This window comes from Ovis aries, chromosome 1, assembly GCF_016772045.2.
Source record: "Ovis aries strain OAR_USU_Benz2616 breed Rambouillet chromosome 1, ARS-UI_Ramb_v3.0, whole genome shotgun sequence".
Lineage (NCBI taxonomy): Eukaryota > Metazoa > Chordata > Mammalia > Artiodactyla > Bovidae > Ovis > Ovis aries.
The window spans coordinates 101,480,809-101,502,603 of record NC_056054.1 but is presented as its reverse complement, the minus strand read 5'-3'; the positions used below and the strand labels follow the sequence as shown (position 1 = coordinate 101,502,603).

Below are 21,795 nucleotides of genomic sequence, written 5' to 3'. Positions count from 1 at the left end.
GGGACCCTAAGTCTAATTTATTTAGGACAGGAAAACCCACCTGTTAAACTGATGACTAAGAAAAATGTAGAATATTTATTATTTCTAAAACTCTTTCAAGTAATAAATATATTTACAAATATTACCTCACTCAATCAAGGCACCAAACTTTCGAGGTATATTTCATGACCCTTAAAAAAAAAATATGTCCTTACATATATTTTAATATCTTCATAATCTTATTTTTCTGCATTTACTCTTTAATCCAACTGGATTCTATTTTTGTAAACAGTGACGTATTAAGGGTCTATGTAGTTTATTTTTAATACTAGTTAATTCCATCTTCATTTATTGAATATTCTCATCTATCTCTGTTGGTTTAAAAGGACACCTCCATCATATACTATATTCCTAAATAATGACAACTCATAACCCCTTTTTACGAAAGTTAAAACTGATGGTTAGGGAGGTTAAATTACCCAGATAAGACTTTAACTACTCTTGAGGCAGTTAATCACTCTCACTACCTTTGGTCCACACCCTCAAAACATCTCTCAAAAATTCTCTCTTTAGTCCATGAAAGAGAGGAGTTCAGGCTGGGAGTTCTCCTTCCATCAGCCCCAGGCAAGCCTGGGCAGGGCAGAATCCTATCATCACTTATTTATGACTGAGTGAACAACCAGATGGTTCCTCTCACACAGAGCAGTAGGGAAAGTGCTCTATGTTCGTCTTGCGTACCTCATCTTCTACCCCAAGAATTTTCTGGAAACCATGGAACACCTCACACACTTTTAATAGTTGGGGAAGGGGCTTTATATATATAGATTTCTGTATTTTTAAAATCTTCTGTAATAACCTTTTATAACAATAATTGAGATACTCAAGGTTACAGAGCTCTGGGTGGGGAGCAGGATAAATTGGGAATTTGGGATTAACAGATACACACTAACTATATATAAAACAGATAAACAACAAGGGCCTACTATATAGCACAGGAACATTCGATATCATAATAATCTGTAATAGAAAAGAAGCTGAAAAAGAATATACATATGTGTGTGGATGTGTGTGTGTAACTGAATCACTTTGCTGTGCACTTAAAACACTGTTGGGGAACTTCCCTGGTGACTCAGACAGTAAAACTGTCTGCTTGCAATGCGGGAGACCCGGGTTCAATCCCTGGGTCGGGAAGATCCACTGGAGAAGGAAATGGCAACGCACTCCAGCACTCTTGCCTGGAAAATTCCATGCATGGAGGAATCTCATAGGCTACTATCCATGGGGTCACAAAGAGTCAGACATGACTGAGTGACTTTGCTTTCACTTGAAACACTGTTAATAAATTATACCTCAATTTTTAAAAAAATCACAGAGCTCTGTGTAGTAAAGCCAAGACTGATCTAAAGGTTCCTGATTCCACAGGCACATTTCTTCTTAAGACCACACCAATCCATCCACTCATCCTATCTACACTTAAGAGGCACCCACCCAATGCCTAGAATTGTTCCAGACACTGGGGACGCAATGGTGAACTTTACAGCAATAATCTTTGCCTGCATGGCACATCCAGCCCAGCAGTTCTTTCCATGAATTGACAGAAAGGACTTCTGACTTACCTGCTCTCCTAAATCAGCGCCATTTCTCCAGTAGAGCAGAGACTCAAAAGCTGACCTTCAAACTATGGGCTAGCCTTGGACAGCAAAAACTATAGATATCCAAGAAAGAGCAAAGTTGAGAGGAAGTGCCCCGGGCCACCAAACCTAGCCTTTCCAGTTGATTGATGGCATTCCGCCAGGAAGAAATTCATCTGCACCTGCATCCAGTGGCCCTGCCCTTAGGGCACTTTCTCCTCAAATCCCAAATCTCACCTTAAAAGCCGAACAGTCTGACTGGTGCTGCCGCTCAGCTTCCTGCAGCTTGGCAAGCAAGTCCTGAACCGTCTTCCTCAAGCTCTCAACATCTTCATTTATATAGGCGTCCACCTATAGCCAGGAGAGGGACGAGAAGCTGAAACCACTATGTGACTTGGTAAGACAAGGTCGCCCCATAATACACACCTGTTGGACCGACAGGCCCAGACCACCCTCGTGAAGAAATTTACATCGCATAAGGGAGTAAAGTTAGTCTTAGGCACCCAGGCATTCTAAGTTATTCATGTGAAAACATACTTGTACCCTAAAGAACTCAACTAGCTTCCAATCACCTCATTATTTTAGGACACACTGCAGTAGTTTTTATATACTTGTCAACGGACTGATGACCAGGTATGTTTATCCCATCTTTACACGTGTGTCCTGCTTTTCCTCCAGACTAGGGCCCTCTGAGAGCAGGGACCATGATCCTCTCTAGACTTCAGTCCCCAAGGGCAAGGGCTGTGCCATGCTGGTCAAGAGGGGCGCAGCCCACAAGGCACAGAGATCAGCAGATTAAGGGTTACTGACAGATAGGCAGCTTAGGGCGAAAGACCCAGTGAATCCAGGAATCAGATGCGATGTAGGAAAAGGTGTCTCACTGATGTTACTATGAGTATCTCCCCCAGACACACCCAAACTGGGGGTGGTTAGGGCTGAACTGGCGTGTAGGATCTCGCCTCCATTTCTGCCACACAGTTACCAGCTCCCTGGAGTCTGACAGAAGAGTCTCTCCCTGCCTTGCACAGTGGGAGGCAGCAGCACCTTCAAACCAGAGCACAGAGCTCAGCAGGGAGGAGAGGACAGTGTCCCAGGTGGTGTGTTATCACTGAGTACTGTGGGCCTTGCTTCTCTAACTGGGAAACAGGGAGAACACTCCTTACCACACCCTGCCTTCAAGGCTGCCTCAAAACTAAGCCAGATAATATCTTGGAGCTTGGAAGCAGAAAGGCTGAACAGACAGTGCCAGGTGTTACTATAACTTGTTGCTAACAGCATATTTGCTAAATATGGTGACTCAGGGGAAGGGAGAAATCCAAACTGCACATCTAAAGTGAGTGGCTAGAATCATAACATTCCCAATCCAGCTGTTAGGGACTTCCCTGGTGGTCCAGTGGCTAAGACTCTGTGCTCCCAATGCAGGGTCCCGGGTTTAATCCCTGGTGGGGGAACTAGATCTCACATGGCACAAGTAAGAGTTTGTATGCTGCAAATAAAGATCAAGACCTGGGGCAGCCAAAAAAATTAATTTAAAAAAAAATCATCCAAATGTCATTCTCGCAAGACTCTTTACTGACATGGAAAAATTTCATGATACAGTATGAAGAGAATAAAAGAGAGTTATAAAATTTTACATGTAGGAGCTAAAGACAACAAAACAGATTTTAACACAGCAATGTCAACAGAGCCCTAAAACATATGGTGTTGGATGAAAAAGGAAAAAAGAAATAGAGCGCAAGTCTATTATGAAAATTAAAAACATACTTAATAGGCATATTTAAATTATATATTAAATATGTTAGAGTGAGCACCTTTCGGTCAGGGAGACCAAAAAAAAAAAAACAAAACCGAAGCAGTGAGAGGCCTTTGTGGGCCCAGTGATGATAACGAGCCCTGAACTGAAGGGAAGGTCTGAGTCAGCTCTGCACTTGAGGGCCAGACACACCCAACACAAAAAACAACCGCCTAAGAAATAAGTACAAAGAACTGCTATAGACAGTCTAATCTCAATATCATAAACACATATTTGCACTGGAGGGAAAACAAAGGAAAGTTCACCAAACCGATTTTTCTCTGAGTAGATTACAATTGATATCTTTTTCTTCTTTCATAATTTTCTACAGTGTGCATGTCTTGTATTATTACATAATCACAAGAAATATAACAACAAAAGTCCTTTTTAAAAAAAGTATAGCCATGTGTTTGTTGATTATACATTAATAAAGCTGGGGGGGTTAAAAATACTATGTTGTTATTCAAAAGAATGAGACAGATTTATATATCGTTGTTGTTTAGTCGCTCAGTCGTGTCCAGCTCTTTGCAACCCCACAGACTGTATGTAGCCTGCCAGGCTCCACTGTCCATGGGATTTCCCAGGCAAGAGTACTCGAGTGGGTTGCCTGTTCCTTCTCCAGGGGATCTTCCCCACTCAAGGATCGAACCTGTGTCTCCTGCATCGCAGGCAGATTCTTTCCCTCTGAGTCATCAGGGAAGCCCCAGATTTACATGTACTAACATGGAAAGGAGGCTATACTCTGCAGTTTAAAGAAATAAAAAAACAAGAAGAAATAATGTATTATTTATCACAACCCTGTATTTGTAAAAAGCATGTGCATATTATATACATATATTTATATATATGATACATGTCTATATATTAGTATACACACACACACACGGCTTTTAAATATGGATGCCTATGTACAGAAAAACACTCTAGAACTTTAAACTAGAATATTAGAACTAATAGAACAGGCTAAATATTAGAATCAAGTGAGCTTTGAAAAGTCCTAGTGCAGAACTTCCCTGGTGGTCCAGTGGTTAAGATTCCCTGCGTTCACTGCAGGGGTGAAGTTTTGATCCCTGGTCAGGAATTACAATCCTGCATGCTGCGTGGCATGCGTGGTCAATAAAATTTTTTTAAATCCTGATGCATAGGCCACATCTCAGGTCCGTTAATTTACAGTCTCTAGGGACGGCACACAGGTATTGCATCCTTTAAAGCTCCCAAGGCCATCATAATAATGAACGATGAGCACCGCTCTGAAAGGACCCGCCCATGGGTTTTCCCTGACAGTCTAGTTAGGACTCTGCACTTCCACTGAGGAGGACACAGGTTTGATCCCTGGTCAGAGAACTAAGATCCCATAAGCCATGCAGTGCAGCCGAAACAATAAATAAATAAAAGGACCTGCCCACTTCTGTTAACCACGGGTATTTACAAGGAGTGGAACTGGGGAAGCAGAATTTCCGCTTCATATATTTCCCCTTTGTTTGCATTTTACAGCCAGTAAACATCACTTTCATATTTAGTGAGACAGAGAGAGCAAGGAATAAACAAAAAGATAAGGAAGGTGTATTTCCTGCCTCTTGGCTAACCAGTAGTTGCCACTACTTTCCCTGTTACCTACCTCGGGTGGGCTGCTATCCGTGGTCAGGGGACCTTCATTAAGGCCATTTGGCTTTTCTAGCACCACCTGTTCAAGGAAAAATCAAATTGGTAGTGAAAATTGCTGTTGTTGTTTAGTCACTCAGATATGGCCAACTCTTTGTGACCCCATGGACTGCAGTCCAGCAGGCTCCTCTGTCCATGGGATTCTCCAAGCAAGAATACTGGAGTGGGTTGCCATGTTCTCCCCTCCAGGGATATAGAGTAGTGTGTATATGTTAATCCCAAACTTCTAATTTATCCCTCCTCTCCTTTCCCCTTTTGTAACCATAAGTTTGTTCTATATGTCTGTGGGTCTATTTCTGTTTTGTATATAAGTTTATTTGTATCACTTTTTAAAGATTCCATATAAACCATATTACATGATATCTTGAAGAACATTATTTTTCTAAGAATTCAAATCTTAGAAAGATTAAAAAAGAAAAGGAGGAGTGGTGGGAGAGGAAGAGGAAAGGAAAAGAAGGGAGGAAAGAAAAGAAGAAAAGACGTCTAGTGCTCTGTAGGAAAATGGAGAAAAGAGGAGTGGAGAAACACGCACAGCCTTGAGAGAAAATACCTGAGCCTCATCAGGAGGAGGAAGGAAACCCCAGGCTAAAACCTTTCAGCAGACTGGAAAATGTGCTGGCCCATTCCCCGAAGCCCAGGAAACACAAGCAGCTGCCTGCCATAAACAAAGAGTTTTCCTTGCCCCTCGGGGATCCTGACAAGGTTTGACAAAACATAAATCAAACGGGAAGCGGAGTTTGCTGCCATTCTTTCCAACCCAAAGCCTAATTAGTCATCATATGACTGCTGGTTTATATAAACAAGGGCCCTGGACTTCTGGGCTCTGAGCACATTAGGCTCTTCAATCACAAAACAAAGCACCACCCACCAGTTAGATGTGAGCTCAGGCAGTGAAAGTCCTACCTTGAGCCAAAGCAAAGTGAATTAGGGGGTGTCCGCCACACGAGCCTGGCACATCCCCAAGGCGAAGGGTAATTGTGCTGGCTCTAGCTGCAAGGTCACTGTTCCCCTTAGGAGAACAAAGGCAGGGGCTACTGGAGAAGGACCACCCCACCCAAACTGAAAGCAGACGAAGGAGACACTGCCCGGAATCTAAGGGAGGATGAGGGTGAACTCATGGAAGAGACAGTTCTGCTCTCCTGGGGACATTTCTATCCTCAAATTTTTGAAGGACTGAAAAGCAGGATCCCAGGACCATCCACACCAAGAAGGACTCTCCAATCAGTTTGGTCCAACAAACATTTACAGATGACCTTGTGCATCCCTGGTGGCTCAGCTGGCAAAGAATCCGCCTGCAATGTGGGAGACCTGGGTTCGATCTCTGGGTTGGGAAGATCCCCTCGAGAAGGGAACAGCTACCCCCTGCAGTATTCTGGCCTGGAGAATTCCATGGACTGTACAGGCCATGGGGTTGCAAAGAGTCGGACACGACTGAGAGACTTTCACTTTGTGTATCCCAGACCCTGGGCTGGGGTGTGAGGGCACAGAGACGAGGGTGGGAGGATGAACTCTCACCTGGAGAAGCTTCCTGTGCTAGGGTAGAGATAGCTCTAGACACACACAGTAACAGGCCAGGACCAAGACTTCCAATTTACACCACAAGCATCACCAAATTAAGCAAGATCAGCTATGAGAAGTTTGGATTTCTAGGCGATTGTCTGCTTTATAAGACTTTGTATTTTAAGAAGATTGGTCACAGAATCCCTATGGACAAGATGGCTTGCCATTAATTGAATGATAATTTTATTGATATAAATTCAATTTCTTTTGTACATATTTTAGGGACAGGTGTGGTTGTATATAGGCTGACATGTGTGATTACAAGTGTCCATCTTCTGGACAGCCCTAACAAGGTGTGAATGCTCAGAGAAGCCAGCATCACCTGTATTCTCAACTTTCCCAGCACTATCATTAGATTTGGCAACCCATGGGTGATTGGTAAATGGCACAACTCCACCTCCTTAGTTTGGACCCAACTATGGGCCATTTCTTATTACCTGTATCTCCTGTTTATGGACAGAATCTCCTGGATCTCTGTCAAGCTTGCTACTTATATCCTCCCGGAGCTTCTGCAAGCAGTTTCTGGCCTGGGAGGAGAGGGCAAGAGGCTTTAGCTTTGGGAAACACAGCACAACAACTCACCCACCTCTGTGCCCTTTCCCAGCCCATACTCCCATGAGTCAAGTACTGTTCTCAGTACTGGCTGGGAAAGCAGAGACTCTATTCAAGTGGGGCTGTAGTCCAGTATCTCCTACAGAAGCAACAAAATAATAAAAAATCCTGCCTCGGTGTATTTAACTTTCCAGTTGGGGAGACACACAACCCAACGTGATATGCTATGGCCACAAGTGCCAAGAAGAAATACAAGACTGATTAAGGCTTAAGAAAAGTGAAGAAGCAAGGCTGGCACTTTAGATAGAATGACTGGGGGACAGCGCTAGGCGTATGGTGCTTAATAAGTATTGTTGATTAATGGAAGGGTCAGAGATGATATTAACACATGAGGGGGCATGATGGCACTTTGGAGATATGAAGGAAGCAGAAGGGAGAACATCAGAACCTATGAAAGAAGGGAGCCAAAAAATGTGAGGTTTAGAGAAACGACTTTGGTCATCTCCACGAAGGGAAGGGGTGCCCACCTCCTGGATATACTGGACCTCACTCTTTAGCTGGTTAATATTCTTCTCATGGATCATCTTGTCTCCAGACCTCCCCTTCAAGTACACCTGAAATAAGGAAAACAACACTAATTAAGAAATCTCCGGTGGAAGTAATCTAAATGTCCATTGACAGATGAACGGATACGGAAGATGTGGTACAGGGCCTTCCCTGATGGCTCAGTGGTAAAGAATCTGCCGGCTAATTCAGGAGACACGGGTTTAATTCCTGATCCGGGAAGATCCCACATGCCGTGGAGCAACTAAGCTCGTGTGCCACAACTACTGAAGCCCTCACATACCAGAGCCTGTGCTCCACGACAGGGGAAGACACCGCAATGAGAATCCCACACACGGCACTAGAGAGTAGCCCCCGCCTGCCACAACTAGAGAGAAGCCCAAGTAGCAACAAAGACCCAGCACAGCCACAGCTAAATAAATACATAAAAATTGGGGGGAAAAGGAGGTGTTAGGTACACACACACACACACAGAGTAAAATATGACTCGGTCATAAAAAAGGATGAAATAATGCCATTTGCAGCAACACGGATGAACCTAGAGATTATACGAAGTGGAGTAAGCCAGAAAAATATCATGAGATCACTTACATGTGAAAATTAGAAAAACAAAATGATACAAATGAATTTATATACAATACAGAAATTGACCTGCAGATAGAAAACAAACTTATGGTTAGCAAAGGAGAAGGAGGGAAGGATAAACTAGGAGGTTGGGATTAACATATACAAACTGCTGCTGCTGCTGCTAAGTTGCTTCAGTCGTGTCCGACTCTGTGTGACCCCATAGACGGCAGCCCACCAGGCTCCCCCGTCCCTGGGATTCTCCAGAACACTGGAGTGGGTTGCCATTTCCTTCTCCAACGCATGAAAGTGAAAAGTGAAGGTGAAGTTGCTCAGTTGTGTCCGGCTCTTTGCGACCCCATGGACTGCAGCCTACCAGGCTCCTCTGTCCATGGGATTTTCCAGGCAAAAGTACTGGAGTGGGGTGCCATTACCTTCTCCATATACACACTAGTATATATAAAACAGATAAACAACAAGGACCTACTATATAGCACAGGGAGCTATACTCAATATTCTATAATAATCTATAAGGGAAAAGAATCTGAAAAATGTATCTCTAACTGAATCACTTTGCTGAAACTAACAAATCAGCTATACTTCAATAAAAATTTTAGAAAAAGAAAAGAAACCTCCAGTTAAATTAACTCCACACAGGTAGCCTCATACACTGCTGTTCAGTTCAGTGGCTCAGTCGTGTCTGAATCTCACACTGCTGGTGGGAGGGTAAATTGTCACCACCTTTCTGGGTGGTAATGTGGTGGTTCTGATCAGAAGACTTAAAACTATATTTGACCTATCAAAGCTATTTCTGGAAGTTTATCCTAATGAAATAAATTTAGCTAAAAACTAGCATAAATACTTACATACATACACGTAAACTCATGAAAAGGGGATTATAAAGGGGATTTACACATTTTTCTCTGTATACCATACTTGAATTTTTTACAACTGAGAAAATATTTCTTTATTATTTATACTATAAAATACATACACAAGTTAGTAATATATAGACTTGACAAAATATCATTTATGGCTGCAAAAAGTAGAAATAGACAAAATGTTCGACAATAGGGGATTAAAGAAATTATAGGGTATGTGTATAATAGAATACTATGAAGTCATTTATGGATACAGAAGCTATTATAAACTACCGTTAAAGGGAGGCAAGCAAAGTGAAAGTGAAAGTGAAGTCACTCAGTCACATCCGACTCTTGGCGACCTCATGGGCTGCAGCCTACCAGGCTCCTCTGTCCATGGGATTTTCCAGGCAAGAGTACTGGAGTGGGTTGCCATTGCCTTCTCCAGGGGATTTTCCTCACCCAGGAATCAAACCCGGGTTTCCGGCATTGTGGGCAGATAGATGCTTTATAGTCTGAGCCACCAGGGAATCCCTGGAGGCAAGAAAATTGTAGTATAAATATACAATACAATTTTTAAAAAATACAAATGTATAGGAAAATGTCTGAGAGGATATACAATAAAATGTTAACAATGATTACATTAATAGAATTATGGGGTGGTAATGTAATGGCCATGTAAAGGCCATGTAATGACTTTGAATAAAGAAAATTCAAAGTATACAGGTTGGATAGGGTAAAACTATTCATAGATAATAAGATCATGTCTACAGAATAACCTAAGGAATTCAATAAAAAACTATTAGGACAAATAAATGAATTCAGCAAGGTTGTAGGATACAAGCACAAGATATGAAAAAAAGTTGTATTTCTATACACTATTAATAGCAATGAACAATCCAAAAGAAAAAAAATCTAGAAATAAATTTAACTAAGTTCAAAACCTGCATTCTGAAAATTATAGAACATAACAGAGGCAAGAAATTACAGAACAGGAAGTAAGAGAAGACCTTAAAAAGTGAACAAAAATCCTATTTTCATGGATTAGAAAACTTATTGCTAAGAAGGCAATACTCCCCAAATTGAACTACAAATTCAACACAATTCTTATCAAGAGCCAAGCTGGTTTCTTTGCAGAAACTGACAAACTAATCCTAAAATTCATATGGAAATGCCAAGGACCCTAAATAGCTAAAACATTCTTGAAAAAAAACAAAATTACTACAAAGGTACAGAAGTCAAGACAGCGTGGGGCTGATATAGGATAGACATGTAGATCAATGGTATATAAAGTGTCCAGAAATAATAATTACATACTCTGATTTTTGTCAACTGATTTTTGACAAGTATGCCAAGTAACAGTCTTTTCAACAACCGAGGCTGGTAAAAATGGACATCATGTGCAAAAGAATGTAGTCACATCACACACAAAAATTAACCCAAATGGATTATAGACCTATGCGTAAGAGCTAAAACTATAACTCTCTGAAGAAAGTATGGGGATAAGTCTTTGTGACCTTTGGTTAGGCAAAGTCTTCTTAGATACAATACCAAAAGCACAGTAACAAAACAAAAAATATATATAAATTGGATTTTAACAAATTAAAATTTTCTGTTTCAAAGGACATCATCGAGCAAGCAAAAAAAAAAACCCACCACAGAATGGGAAAAAATTAAAAATTTTTTCTAAAACATTTATCTGATAAGCACTTACTATCTGGAATATATAAAAGAACCCTTATACTGTAACAATTAAAGCACAATTGGATTTTTAAAAAGCAAAGGATCTGAATAAATATTTTTCCAAAGAAGATATACAAACAGGCAATAAACACATGAAAAGATGCCATTAGGGAAATGCAAATTAAAACCACCATAGGACACCACTTCACGTCCACTAGGATGGCAATAATCAAAAAAATGGACAATAACAAGTGTTAATGAGGATATACAGAAATTGAAACCCACATATATAACTGGTGGGAATACAAAATAGAGCAGACACTTTGGAAAAATGTCTGGTAGTTTCTCAAAAGATTAAATATAAATATAGAATTACCATATGACCTAGCAATTTCACTACTGCTAGGTATATACCAAGAGAATTGAAAACACATGTTCACCTAAAAACCTATACATGAATATTCAAAGCAGCATTATTCATAAAAGCAAGAGAGTGGAAACAACCCAAATGCCCATCAATTTATGAATGGGTAACAAAATATAATATATTCATTCAAGGGAATATGATTCAGCCATTAAAAGCAGTGAGTACTGACGTATGTTACAATATGGCTGATCCCTGAAAATACTCTGCTAAGTGAAAGAAGCCAGACACAAAAGGCCACAGGTTGTGCTGTGATTCCGTTTATATAAAATGTCTGAAGTGAAGTGAAGTCACTCAGTCGTGTCCGACCCTTTGCGACCCCGTGGACTGTAGCCCACCACGCTCCTCCATCCATGGGATTTTCCAGGCAAGAATACTGGAGGGGGTTGCCATTTCCTTCTCCAGGGGATCTTCTCGACCCAGGGATCGAAGCCAGGTCTCCCACGTTGCAGGCATATGCTTTAACCTCTGAGCCACCAAGGAGGCCCATATGAAATGTCTAGAAAGGGCAAATCCACAGAGACAGAAGGTACTGATAGACTGTGGTGATCACCAGGGGCTAGAAGGAGTGACTGAAAAAGCTCTGAAATTAGTAGTGGTGATGGCCGCACAACTCTGTGAATATATTAAAAACCACTACTGAACTGTACACTTTAACTGAGTTAACTGTATGGTATGTGAATTACATCTCAAAAAGTTGTTTTTAGGAAAGAAACTTTCAATTTTTTAAAATTGTTTTAATTGCCTTAATTAAACAAATTATTTTTTTAAACAAATTATTTTAATTAAAAATAATAAGTTCCGTAAACACACTTTCTACCTGTCTCCACAGCTTTCAGCAGCTGAAATGAATACAGACAATAGATAAGCACCTTGAAAGGTCATCTCACCCATTCCCCTGCCGAGTGCCAGGTGGCACTAGAGCCACTACAGCCTGACTGTGGTCTCCTGGTGTTAATTAAGATCTTTCCAGGAGACAGACAGCCAAGACCCAGCATCACAGATCTGGTTCTTCCCAGTCAAACCACAAGGGCCCTTTGGTGAAGGCAGCCGCTTCCTCTCCTCTGCCTACAGGGAAAAAGAGAGGCGGGAGAAACCGTGGAGGGGAGCTAAGCCTACCTTAATGATCTCTTCGTGTCCATCATTGGACTCCACCAGTTCTGAGGCCAGAGAATGACTAGTTGAGCGGCTGGACACCATGGCATAGGTCTTCCTGCCCGCCTGCCAGGGAGAGAGAAAAAAAAGTGGATCAGAAACCATACGACCGGCGCTGAACCTCTGCCCCTCAACCAATGCAGAACTGCTGCTCAAAAGACTTGAAGGGTTAGTCCAATGTTTCCCGCCAAAAATTCATCTCAGAACCTCAACCCAAAGCCACAGGATGAATGCAGCAACAGCAAGAACACAGGATGGGGAGAATTAGTTGAAATTGCAGGTTAGTTTTAATTGTAATGGGGGCCTCTACATCCCCAAAGCAAGGCACGATGCCAAGGTCAGCTGGCTGTGTCTGAAAGGAGATGCTCCCAGGCAGCAGAGGAGATGGTTCCAGCCAGCACTGGGCCGAGAGGTCAGCAGCAAGGAAGGAGAACTGGCGGAGATGAGGAGGCCTCGCTCCACCAGCAACCTCGATACCTTCTGGGCTATGCGTTCAAGTTCATCTCCTGTCAGTTCACTCTGGAGAGTCAGCCTGAGCACGTCCACGCTGCCCTAATAATGACAATCACAGCAACAATAATCTCTCACCTTTACAGTCTGCTACTAGTACACGTGCAGTTTTGCCAGTCCTGTACAGTGGGTTTTATTATTGCCATTTCATAGGCAAGAAAAGCTGAGGTCTGGAGAGGTACATCAGCTTGCCCAAGGTCAGTTCACTCCTGGGTGATGAGGATGTCTCCAGGGACTCTGACAGTGTTCTTTACACAGCACATTGTGTGTGCTCTCCTTTCCCCACGTTTTGGAAGGCATCCCTGGATTGGTCATCCCCAGTTCAGAATTTATGTACCTGACATCCATCTAGGAAGTTACTGATTCCCTTTGCAAGACTAGGATATCTTTCCTGAACCAAATCATAGGAAGGTACCTGAATCCAAACCCTTATTTCTATAAGCCACACAGAAATTATCCAGAAGAAAGCAGGCAATACAATATAGATCAGCCTAATTTCAAAGGAAGAAGCAGGTGTTCTTTCATAACTTAAAGAAGGTTTAGAAACCTTCTTTTCATTGTGAGGAAAACAGAAAGCCTGAGGGGGAAAACATGCAAGAAGAGGGAAAAGTGGGGGGCTGGAGATCTGGGGAGATAACATGAGAGAGGATCAGCAGGGCAGAATGCACCAAACCCAGCCAGGAACCCTTGTAACACGCACAGGCAGACAAGAGGCTTAGCGATTCTGGATCTGTGGATCTCACTAGAAAAATAAGGCTTGAACTAAGTATCTCTAAGGCTCCTTCCATATTTGATACTGCAACACCATAAAAGAGGAGTACATGCCTCTTGCAGCTAGATGGGAAGATGGGTGCTGAACTAGCCAAGACAATAGCGACTTTCAGGTCATCTGGTCATATCCTGCCATGAGGTCCAGAAGTATAATTGCCATCTTACTCTTAACAGTTTTGAGGAATCCTCCTAACCTTCCAAATATCTGATGGAGCGACAGGAGGAAGAAAGAATGGAGCAGCGGCTGCACTTTGCTGGAGCAGCCGTGAAGAGACACCCCACATCCAAGGTAAGAGAAACCCCAGGAAGACGGTAGGCGCTGAGAGAGGGCATCAGAGGCAGACAGACTGAAACCACAATCACAGACAACTAGCCAATCTGATCACACAGACCACAGCTTGTGTAACTCAAGGAAACTAAGCCAAGCCGTGTGGGGCCACCCAAGACAGAGGGGTCATGGTGGCGAGGTCTGACAGAATGTGGTCCACTGGAGAAGGGAATGGCAAACCACTTCAGTATTCTTGCCTTGAGAACCCCATGAACAGTATGAAAAGGCAAAATGATAGGACACTGAAAGAGGGACTCCCCAGGTCAATAGGTGCCCAATATGCTACTGGAGATCAGTGGAGAAATAACTCCAGAAAGAATGAAGGGATGGAGCCAAAGCAAAAACAATACCCAGTTGTGGATGTGACTGGTGATAGAAGCAAGGTCCAATGCTGTAAAAAGCAATATTGCATAGGAACCTGGAATGTTAGGTCCATGAATCAAGGCAAATTGGAAGTGGTCAAACAGGAGATGTCAAGAGTGAACGTCAACATTCTAGGAATCAGTGAACTAAAATGGACTGGAATGGGTGAATTTAACTCAGATGACCAATATATGGGCAGGAATCCCTTAAAAGAAATGGAGTAGCCATCATGGTCAACAAAAGAGTCCAAAATGCAGTACTTGGATGTAATCTCAAAAACAACAGAATGATCTCTGTTCGTCTCCAAGGCAAACCATTCAATATCACAGTAATCCAAGTTTATGCCCCAACCAGTAATGCTGAAGAAGCTGAAGTTGAACGGTTCTATGAAGACCTACAAGACCTTCTAGAACTAACACCCGAAAAGATGTCCTTTTCATTATAGGGGACTGGAATGCAAAAGTAAGAAGTCAAGAAATACCTGGAGTAACAGGCAAATTTGGCCTTGGAGTACAGAATGAAGCAGGACAAAGGCTAATAAAGAGTTTTACCAAGAGAACGCACTGATCATTGCAAATACCCTCCTCCAACAACATAAGAGAAGACTCTACATATGGACACCACCAGACGGTCAACACCGAAATCAGATTGATTATATTCTTTGCAGCCAAAGATGGAGAGGCTCTATACAGTCAGCAAAAACAAGACCGGGAGCTGACTGTGGCTCAGATCATGAACTTCTTATTGCCAAATTCAGACTTATATTGAAGAAAGTGGGGAAAACCACTAGATCATTCAGGTGTGACCTAAATCAAATCCCTTATGATTATACAGTGGAAGTGGGAAAAAGATTTAAGGGACTAGATCTGATGGATAGAGTGCCTGATGAACTATGGATGGAGGTTCGTGACATTGTACGGAAGACAGGGATCAAAACCATCCCCAAGAAAAAGAAATGCAAAACAGCAAAATGGCTGTCTGGGGAGGCCTTACAAATAGCTGTGAAAAGAAGGGAAGCAAAAAGCAAAGGAGAAAAGGAAAGAAATACCCATTTGACGGAGAAGGCAATGGCACCACACTCCAGTACTCTTGCCTGGAAAATCTCATCGACAGAGAAGCCTGGTGGGCTCCAGTCCACGGGGTCGCGAAGAGTCGGACACAACTGAGCAAATTCACTTTCACTTTTCACTTTCATGCATTGGAGAAAGAAATGGCAACCCACTCCAGTGTTCTTGCCTGGAGGATCCCAGGGATGGGGGAGCCTGGTGGGCTGCTGTCTATGGGGTCACACAGAGTCGGACACGACTGAAGTGACTTAGCAGCAGCAGCAGCAGCAGCATATCCATTTGAATGCAGAGTTCCAAAGAATAGCAAGGAGAGATAAGAAAGCCTTCCTCAGCAATCAATGCAAAGAAATAGAGGAAAACAATAGACTAGGAAAGACTAGAGCTGTCTTCAAGAAAATTAGAGATACCAAGGGAACATTTCATGCAAAGATGGGCTCAATAAAGGACAGAAATGGTCTGGACTTAACAGAAGCAGACGATATTAAGAAGAGCTGGCAAGAATACACAGAAGAACTGTTCAAAAAAGATCTTCATGACCCAGATAATCACGATGGTGTAATCACTCACCTAGAGCCAGACATCCTGGGATATGAAGTCAAGTGGGCCTTAGGAAGTATCACTATGAACAAAGATAGTGGAGGTGATGGAATTCCAGTTGAGCTATTTCAAATCCTGAAAGATGATGCTGTGAAAGTGCTGCACTCAATATGCCAGCACATTTGGAAAACTCAGCAGTCGCCACAGGACTAGAAAAGGTCCGCTTTCATTCCAATCACAAAGAAAGGCAATACCAAAGAATGTTCAAACTACCGCACAATTGCACTCATCTCACACGCTAGTAAAGTAATGCTCAAAATTCTGCAAGTCAGGCTTCAGCAATACGTGAACCGTGAACTTCCAGATGTTCAAGATGGTTTTATAAAAGGCAGAAGAACCAGAGATCAAATTGCCAACATCCACTGGGTCATTGAAAAAGCGAGAGAGTTCCAGAAAAACATCTCTTTCTGCTTTATTGACTATGCCAAAGCCTTGGACTGTGTGGATCACAAGAAACTGTGGAAAATTCTGAAAGAGATGGGAATACCAGACCCCCTGACCTGCCTCTTGAGAAACCTGTATGCAGGTCAGAAAGCAGCAGTTAGAACTGGATATGGAACAACAGACTGGTTCCAAATCGGAAGAGGAGTACATCAAGGCTATATATTGTCACCCTGCTTATTTAACTTACATGCAGAGTACATCATGAGAAATGCTGGGCTGGATGAAGCACAAGCTGGAATCAAGATTGCTGGGAGAAATATCAATAACCTCAGAGATGCAGAGGACACCACCCTTATGGCAGAAAGTGAAGAAGAAAAGAGCCTCTTGATGAAAGTGAAAGAGGAGAGTGAAAAAGTTGGCTTAAAGCTCAACATTAAGAAAATGAAGATCATGGCATCCGGTTCCATCACTTCATGGGAAATAGATGGGGAAACAGTGGAAACAGTGGCTGACTTTATATTTTGGGGGCTCCAAAATCACTGCAGATGGTGATTTCCGCCATGAAATTAAAAGATGCTTACTCCTTGGAAGGAAAGTTATGATCAACCTAGACAGCATATTAAAAAGCAGAGACATTACTTTGTCAACAAAGGTCCATCTAGTCAAGGCTATGGTTTTTCCACTAGTTGTATATGCATGTGAGAGTTGAATTATAAAGAAAGCTGAGCACCGAAAAATTGATGCTTTTGAACTGTGGTGTTGGAGAAGACTCTTGAGAGTCCCTTGGACTGCAAGGAGATCCACCCAGTCCATCCTAAGGAAATCAGTCCTGGGTGTTCATTGGAAGGACTGATGTTGAAGCTGAAACATCAATACTTTGGCCACCTGATGTGAAGAGCTGACTCATTTGAAAAGACCCTGATGTTGGGAAAGATTGAAGGCAGGAGGAGAAGGGGACGACAGAGGATGAGATGGTTAGATGGCATCACCAACTCAATGGACATGAGTTTGGGTAAATTCTGGGAGTTGGTGATGGACAGGGAGTCCTGGCGCACTGTGGTTCATGGGGTCACAAAGAGTCAAACATGACTGAGTGACTGAACTTAACTGAACTCTTAACAGTTTTGAGGAATCCTCCTAACCTTCCAAATATCTGATGGAGCAACAGGAGGAAGAAAGAATAGACTCTGCCCAGAAGGCTGGGAGAAGCTTCTCTGGGAGGCAACAGATCTTCCTACACAAGAAAGAACAAATGGGTGGAGAAGCAATCAGTCTCTGTAATCAGATAGACTGTGTTTACCCTGAAGTGAAGTCACTCAGTCGTGTCCGACTCTTTGTGACCCCATGAACTGTAGCCCACCAGGCTCCTCCGTCCTTGGGATTCTCCAGGCAAGAATACTGGAGTGGGTTGCCATTTCCTTCTCCAGGGGAACTTCCTGACCCAGGGATCGAACCCAGGTCACCCGCATTGCAGGCAGACGCTTTAACCTCTGAGCTACCAGGGAAGCTACCATCCAGCTGAGAGCTTTTTTGTTTAAGATTAACTGAAAATATATGGAGGTTGTTCTCTGCCACATAAGAGTGTGTGCTTAGTCGCTCAGTCATGTCTGACTCTTTGAGACCCCATGGACTATAGCCCGCTAGGCTCCTCTCTCCATGGGATTCTCCAGGCAAGAATACTGGACTGGGTTGCTGTTTCCTTCTCCAGGGACCTTACTAACCCAGGGAAGGAGCCCAAGTCTCTTGTGTCTGCTGCACTGCAGGTGGATTCTTTACCAGCAGAGCCGTTGGGGAAGGCACATAGGAGGAAAGTATTCAAATATTAGCCTCTTCCCGCTTCTTGGAACAAGCCCAGACGTAAGAAAGATTGAAGACACTCCCACATGGCCCTTAAGACTTACCAAACCTGGCAATGTAGCTAGCTTTTACAAAAACACTTAATTCCTACCAAATAAAGCCAGACCCTTAGTGTGGCATTTAAGGCTCTCTACAATCTGAGTCAACTAGCCTCTGCTGTCACTGGTCTTCATTGCCCCTGGTCCAAAATGCCCCTTGCTTTCCTACTTGAGTAACTTCGCTCTCTTAATTTCCTTTGCCTAAACGTTCTATCTTCTCATTTTCACCAGGGGCAGCTGTGAGTCCCTCAAGAGTTTGCATTCAATTGCCACACCTTCCATGACACTTCCCTACATCCTGCGGGAAACACAGACTGCCTTCCCTGTGCTCCCTCTGCTTCACAAGGCCTCTGGTGGCAAGTGCCTCTCACTGATTTGTGAGCCATGTGATCTTCTAGCTGTTAACTCCCTGTGGGCAGCTGCCTGCCACAGCCCCTAACAAAGGAAAGCCTTTTCTGAATGCATAGTGAGTGTTCCATGACATCTAGGTCAAGAGAACATTACAAAAGAAAGAAGAAATGATTTCAAAATAGCCAGGTGAAAGTGAAAGTCACTCAGTTGTGTCTGACTTTGTGACCCCAAGGAGTATACAGTCCATGGAATTCTCCAGGCCAGAATACTGGAGTGGGCAGCCATTCCCTTCTCCAGGGGATCTTCCCAACCCAGGGATCGAACCCAGGCATCCTGCATTGCAGGCGGATTCTTTACCAACTGAACCACCAGTGAAGCCCAAAACAGCCAAAGTGGCTGCTAACTCTTTTCCCCAGTACACAGACATGCACTTTGACTAAAGCATAGTCTCGGGAATTCCCTGATGGTCCAGTGGTTAGGATTTGATGCTTTCACTGCCATGTCCCGGGTTCAGCCATGGCATTTTAACTGGAAGAGCACAGACGACTAGTCTGGATTTGGGCCTTGAGAGGGTCATCTCCTCTATTCATGTCATCAGAATCTCAGTTGGAGACAAGAAAGAAAGTTGAAGAAGTACTCAACCTGCTGAAAGAAATAATGGCTGAAAGACAGAGAAAACAAACAACAAACAAAAATAAAATAGCAGGCTTACCATACCAATAATTACACTAAACGTACACAGTCTAAATACATCACTTAAATACAGATTGGCAGGAATTCCCTGCTGGTCCAATGGTTAGGACTACATACTTTCCTCCAGGTTAGACCCTTGCCTCACTGGGGAACTAAGATCTAGTAAGCTGTACAACCACAACCAAAAAATAAAAAGCAGATTGGCAGAATAGATGTTTTAAAATGACTCATTACATGCTGTCAATAAGAAACATATTCAATACTTTAAATATAAAAATATAGACTGGTTGAAGTAAAAGAATGGGAAAAGATACATCATGCAAATATTAATCAAAGGAAAGCAAGAGTGCTATGTTAATATCAGATAAAGTAGACTTCAGAGCAAAGAGAATTGCCATAAATAGAAAAGGACATTATGCAATATAATCCACAAAGAAGACAGAGCAATCCCAAAAGTATATTCACCAAACACCAAGCTGTAAAATATGTGAAACAAAAACTGATAGAACAAGTACACAAACCCACAATTGTAGTTAGAGACTTCAATACCTATCTCTCAACAACTAATAGAACAATTGGGGTGGGGGAAATTAGCAAGAATATATAAGAACCCAACAACACCATCAACCAACAAGATCTAATCAACATTTATAGAATACTCTACCCAACAGCAGCAGAATACACATTGTTTTCATGGATCTATGGAACATATACCAAGACAGACCATAATCTGGACTATGAAGAATCTCAACAAATTTGAAAGAACTGAAATCATACAGAGTACGTTATATGACCACAATGGATTCAAACTAGAAATAAATAACAGAAGGATAATGGGAAATTTTCCAAACACTAGGAAACTAAACAATATACTTTTAAAAATAATCTTTGGGTCAAAAAGACACTCTCAAAGGAAATTTTTAAAAATCGCTGAACTGAATGAAAATGAAAAAGCAAAACATCAAATTTTGTGAGATATAGCTAAAGTAGTTCTTTAGAGAGGGAAAGTGAGAGAAATTCTCTAAACTCCCTCTAAAGAGAGGGAAATTCATAGCACTAAATATATGTATTAGATGAAAGTGAAAGTGAAGTCGCTCAGTCATGTCCGACCCTTTGCGACCCCATGGACTGTAGCCTACCAGGCTTCTCTGTCCATGGGACTTTCCCGGCAAGGGTACTGGAGTGGGTTGCCATTAGATGAAAAGAAAGTCTCAAATCAATCATTTAAGCTCCCACTACAAGAATTTAGAAAAAAAAAAAAAAACAAACTAACTAAAACTCAAAGCAAGCAGGGAAAAGGACTTAATAAAAATAAGAGCATGGATAAATAATATTTAACACAGAACAACAAGAGAAAAACCAATGAAACAAAGAGCTATTCTTTGAAAGGATCAATAAAATTCATAACTTCAAATAAGACTGACAAAGAATAAAAGACAGAGACATAAATGCCAATATCAGGAATGAAACACAATATTTCTACAGAACTTGGAGGTATTAAAAGTATAAGGTAATACTATGAACAACTCTATGAGCATAAATTTGACAATTTAGAAAAATAAATCAATTATTCAAAAAAATGAACTATTGAAGTTCTTCATCTAATATGACAAAGGTAATATGAATAGCCTTATAACTATTAAGGAAATTAAAATCATAATTTTAAAATTCTCAGAGGAGTTCCATGGTGACCTAGTCATTAGGAGTCCAGGCTTTCACCGCCATGGCCTGGGTTCAGTCCCTTGTTGGGGAACTGACATCCCACAAGCCACGTGGCACAGCCAAAAAAAAAAAGTTCTCTAAGAAGAAATATCCAGGCCCAGGTGACTCCACTGGAGAAGTCTATGAAGTATTTTAAAAATTAGCACCAATACTATTTCTACATAATCTCATCCAGAAAATAAGAGGAGGGACACTTTCAAATTCATTTTATGAAGCTAATCTTATTGTGGCACCAAGACCCAAGACAATTTTAAAAAGAAAACAAAAACAAACAAAAAAAACTACAAACCAATATCTCTCATAAATACAAAGATTTTATTCCCTAACATTTTGTTAGAACATGGGTAGAAGACATGAAAAGATACTTCACTGAAGAAAATATATGGGTGGCAAATAAGCATGTGAAAAGATGTTCAACATCATTGGTCATTAGGGAAAGGCAAATTAAAACCACAGTGAGATATCATCACACACCTATTAGAATGGCTAAAACAAAGACCACGGCACCAAAGGCTGGCAAGGCTGCAGAGAAACCGGATCACTCACACGTTGCTGGTGGGAGTATAAAGTGACACCGCCACTCTGAAAAATGGTTTGGAACTTCTTTAAAAACTAAACATACAATCACCATACGACCCAGGAATTATACTCCTGGGCATTTATCCCAAAGAAATGTAGACTTATGTTC

General features: G+C 41.9%; 1 protein-coding gene across 4 annotated transcripts in view; it reads right to left on the bottom strand.

The window, feature by feature from the left end:
• The window catches only part of TUFT1 (tuftelin 1), a 47,737-nt gene that overhangs the window by 9,616 nt on the left and 16,326 nt on the right, over window positions 1–21,795 (bottom strand). Inside the window, exons 2-7 of one of the 4 annotated variants that reach the window (XM_004002499.5) lie at window positions 12,904–12,978; window positions 12,391–12,492; window positions 7,704–7,790; window positions 7,062–7,151; window positions 5,021–5,086; window positions 1,848–1,961 (exon numbers count right to left, since the gene is read on the bottom strand). In XM_004002499.5, coding sequence (XP_004002548.2) covers window positions 1,848–1,961; window positions 5,021–5,086; window positions 7,062–7,151; window positions 7,704–7,790; window positions 12,391–12,492; window positions 12,904–12,978 — 534 coding nt within the window. The remainder of the gene's footprint in view (window positions 1–1,847; window positions 1,962–5,020; window positions 5,087–7,061; window positions 7,152–7,703; window positions 7,791–12,390; window positions 12,493–12,903; window positions 12,979–21,795) is intronic. The other 3 variants (XM_012181174.4, XM_004002500.5, XM_027974915.2) reach the window with 3 other exon arrangements.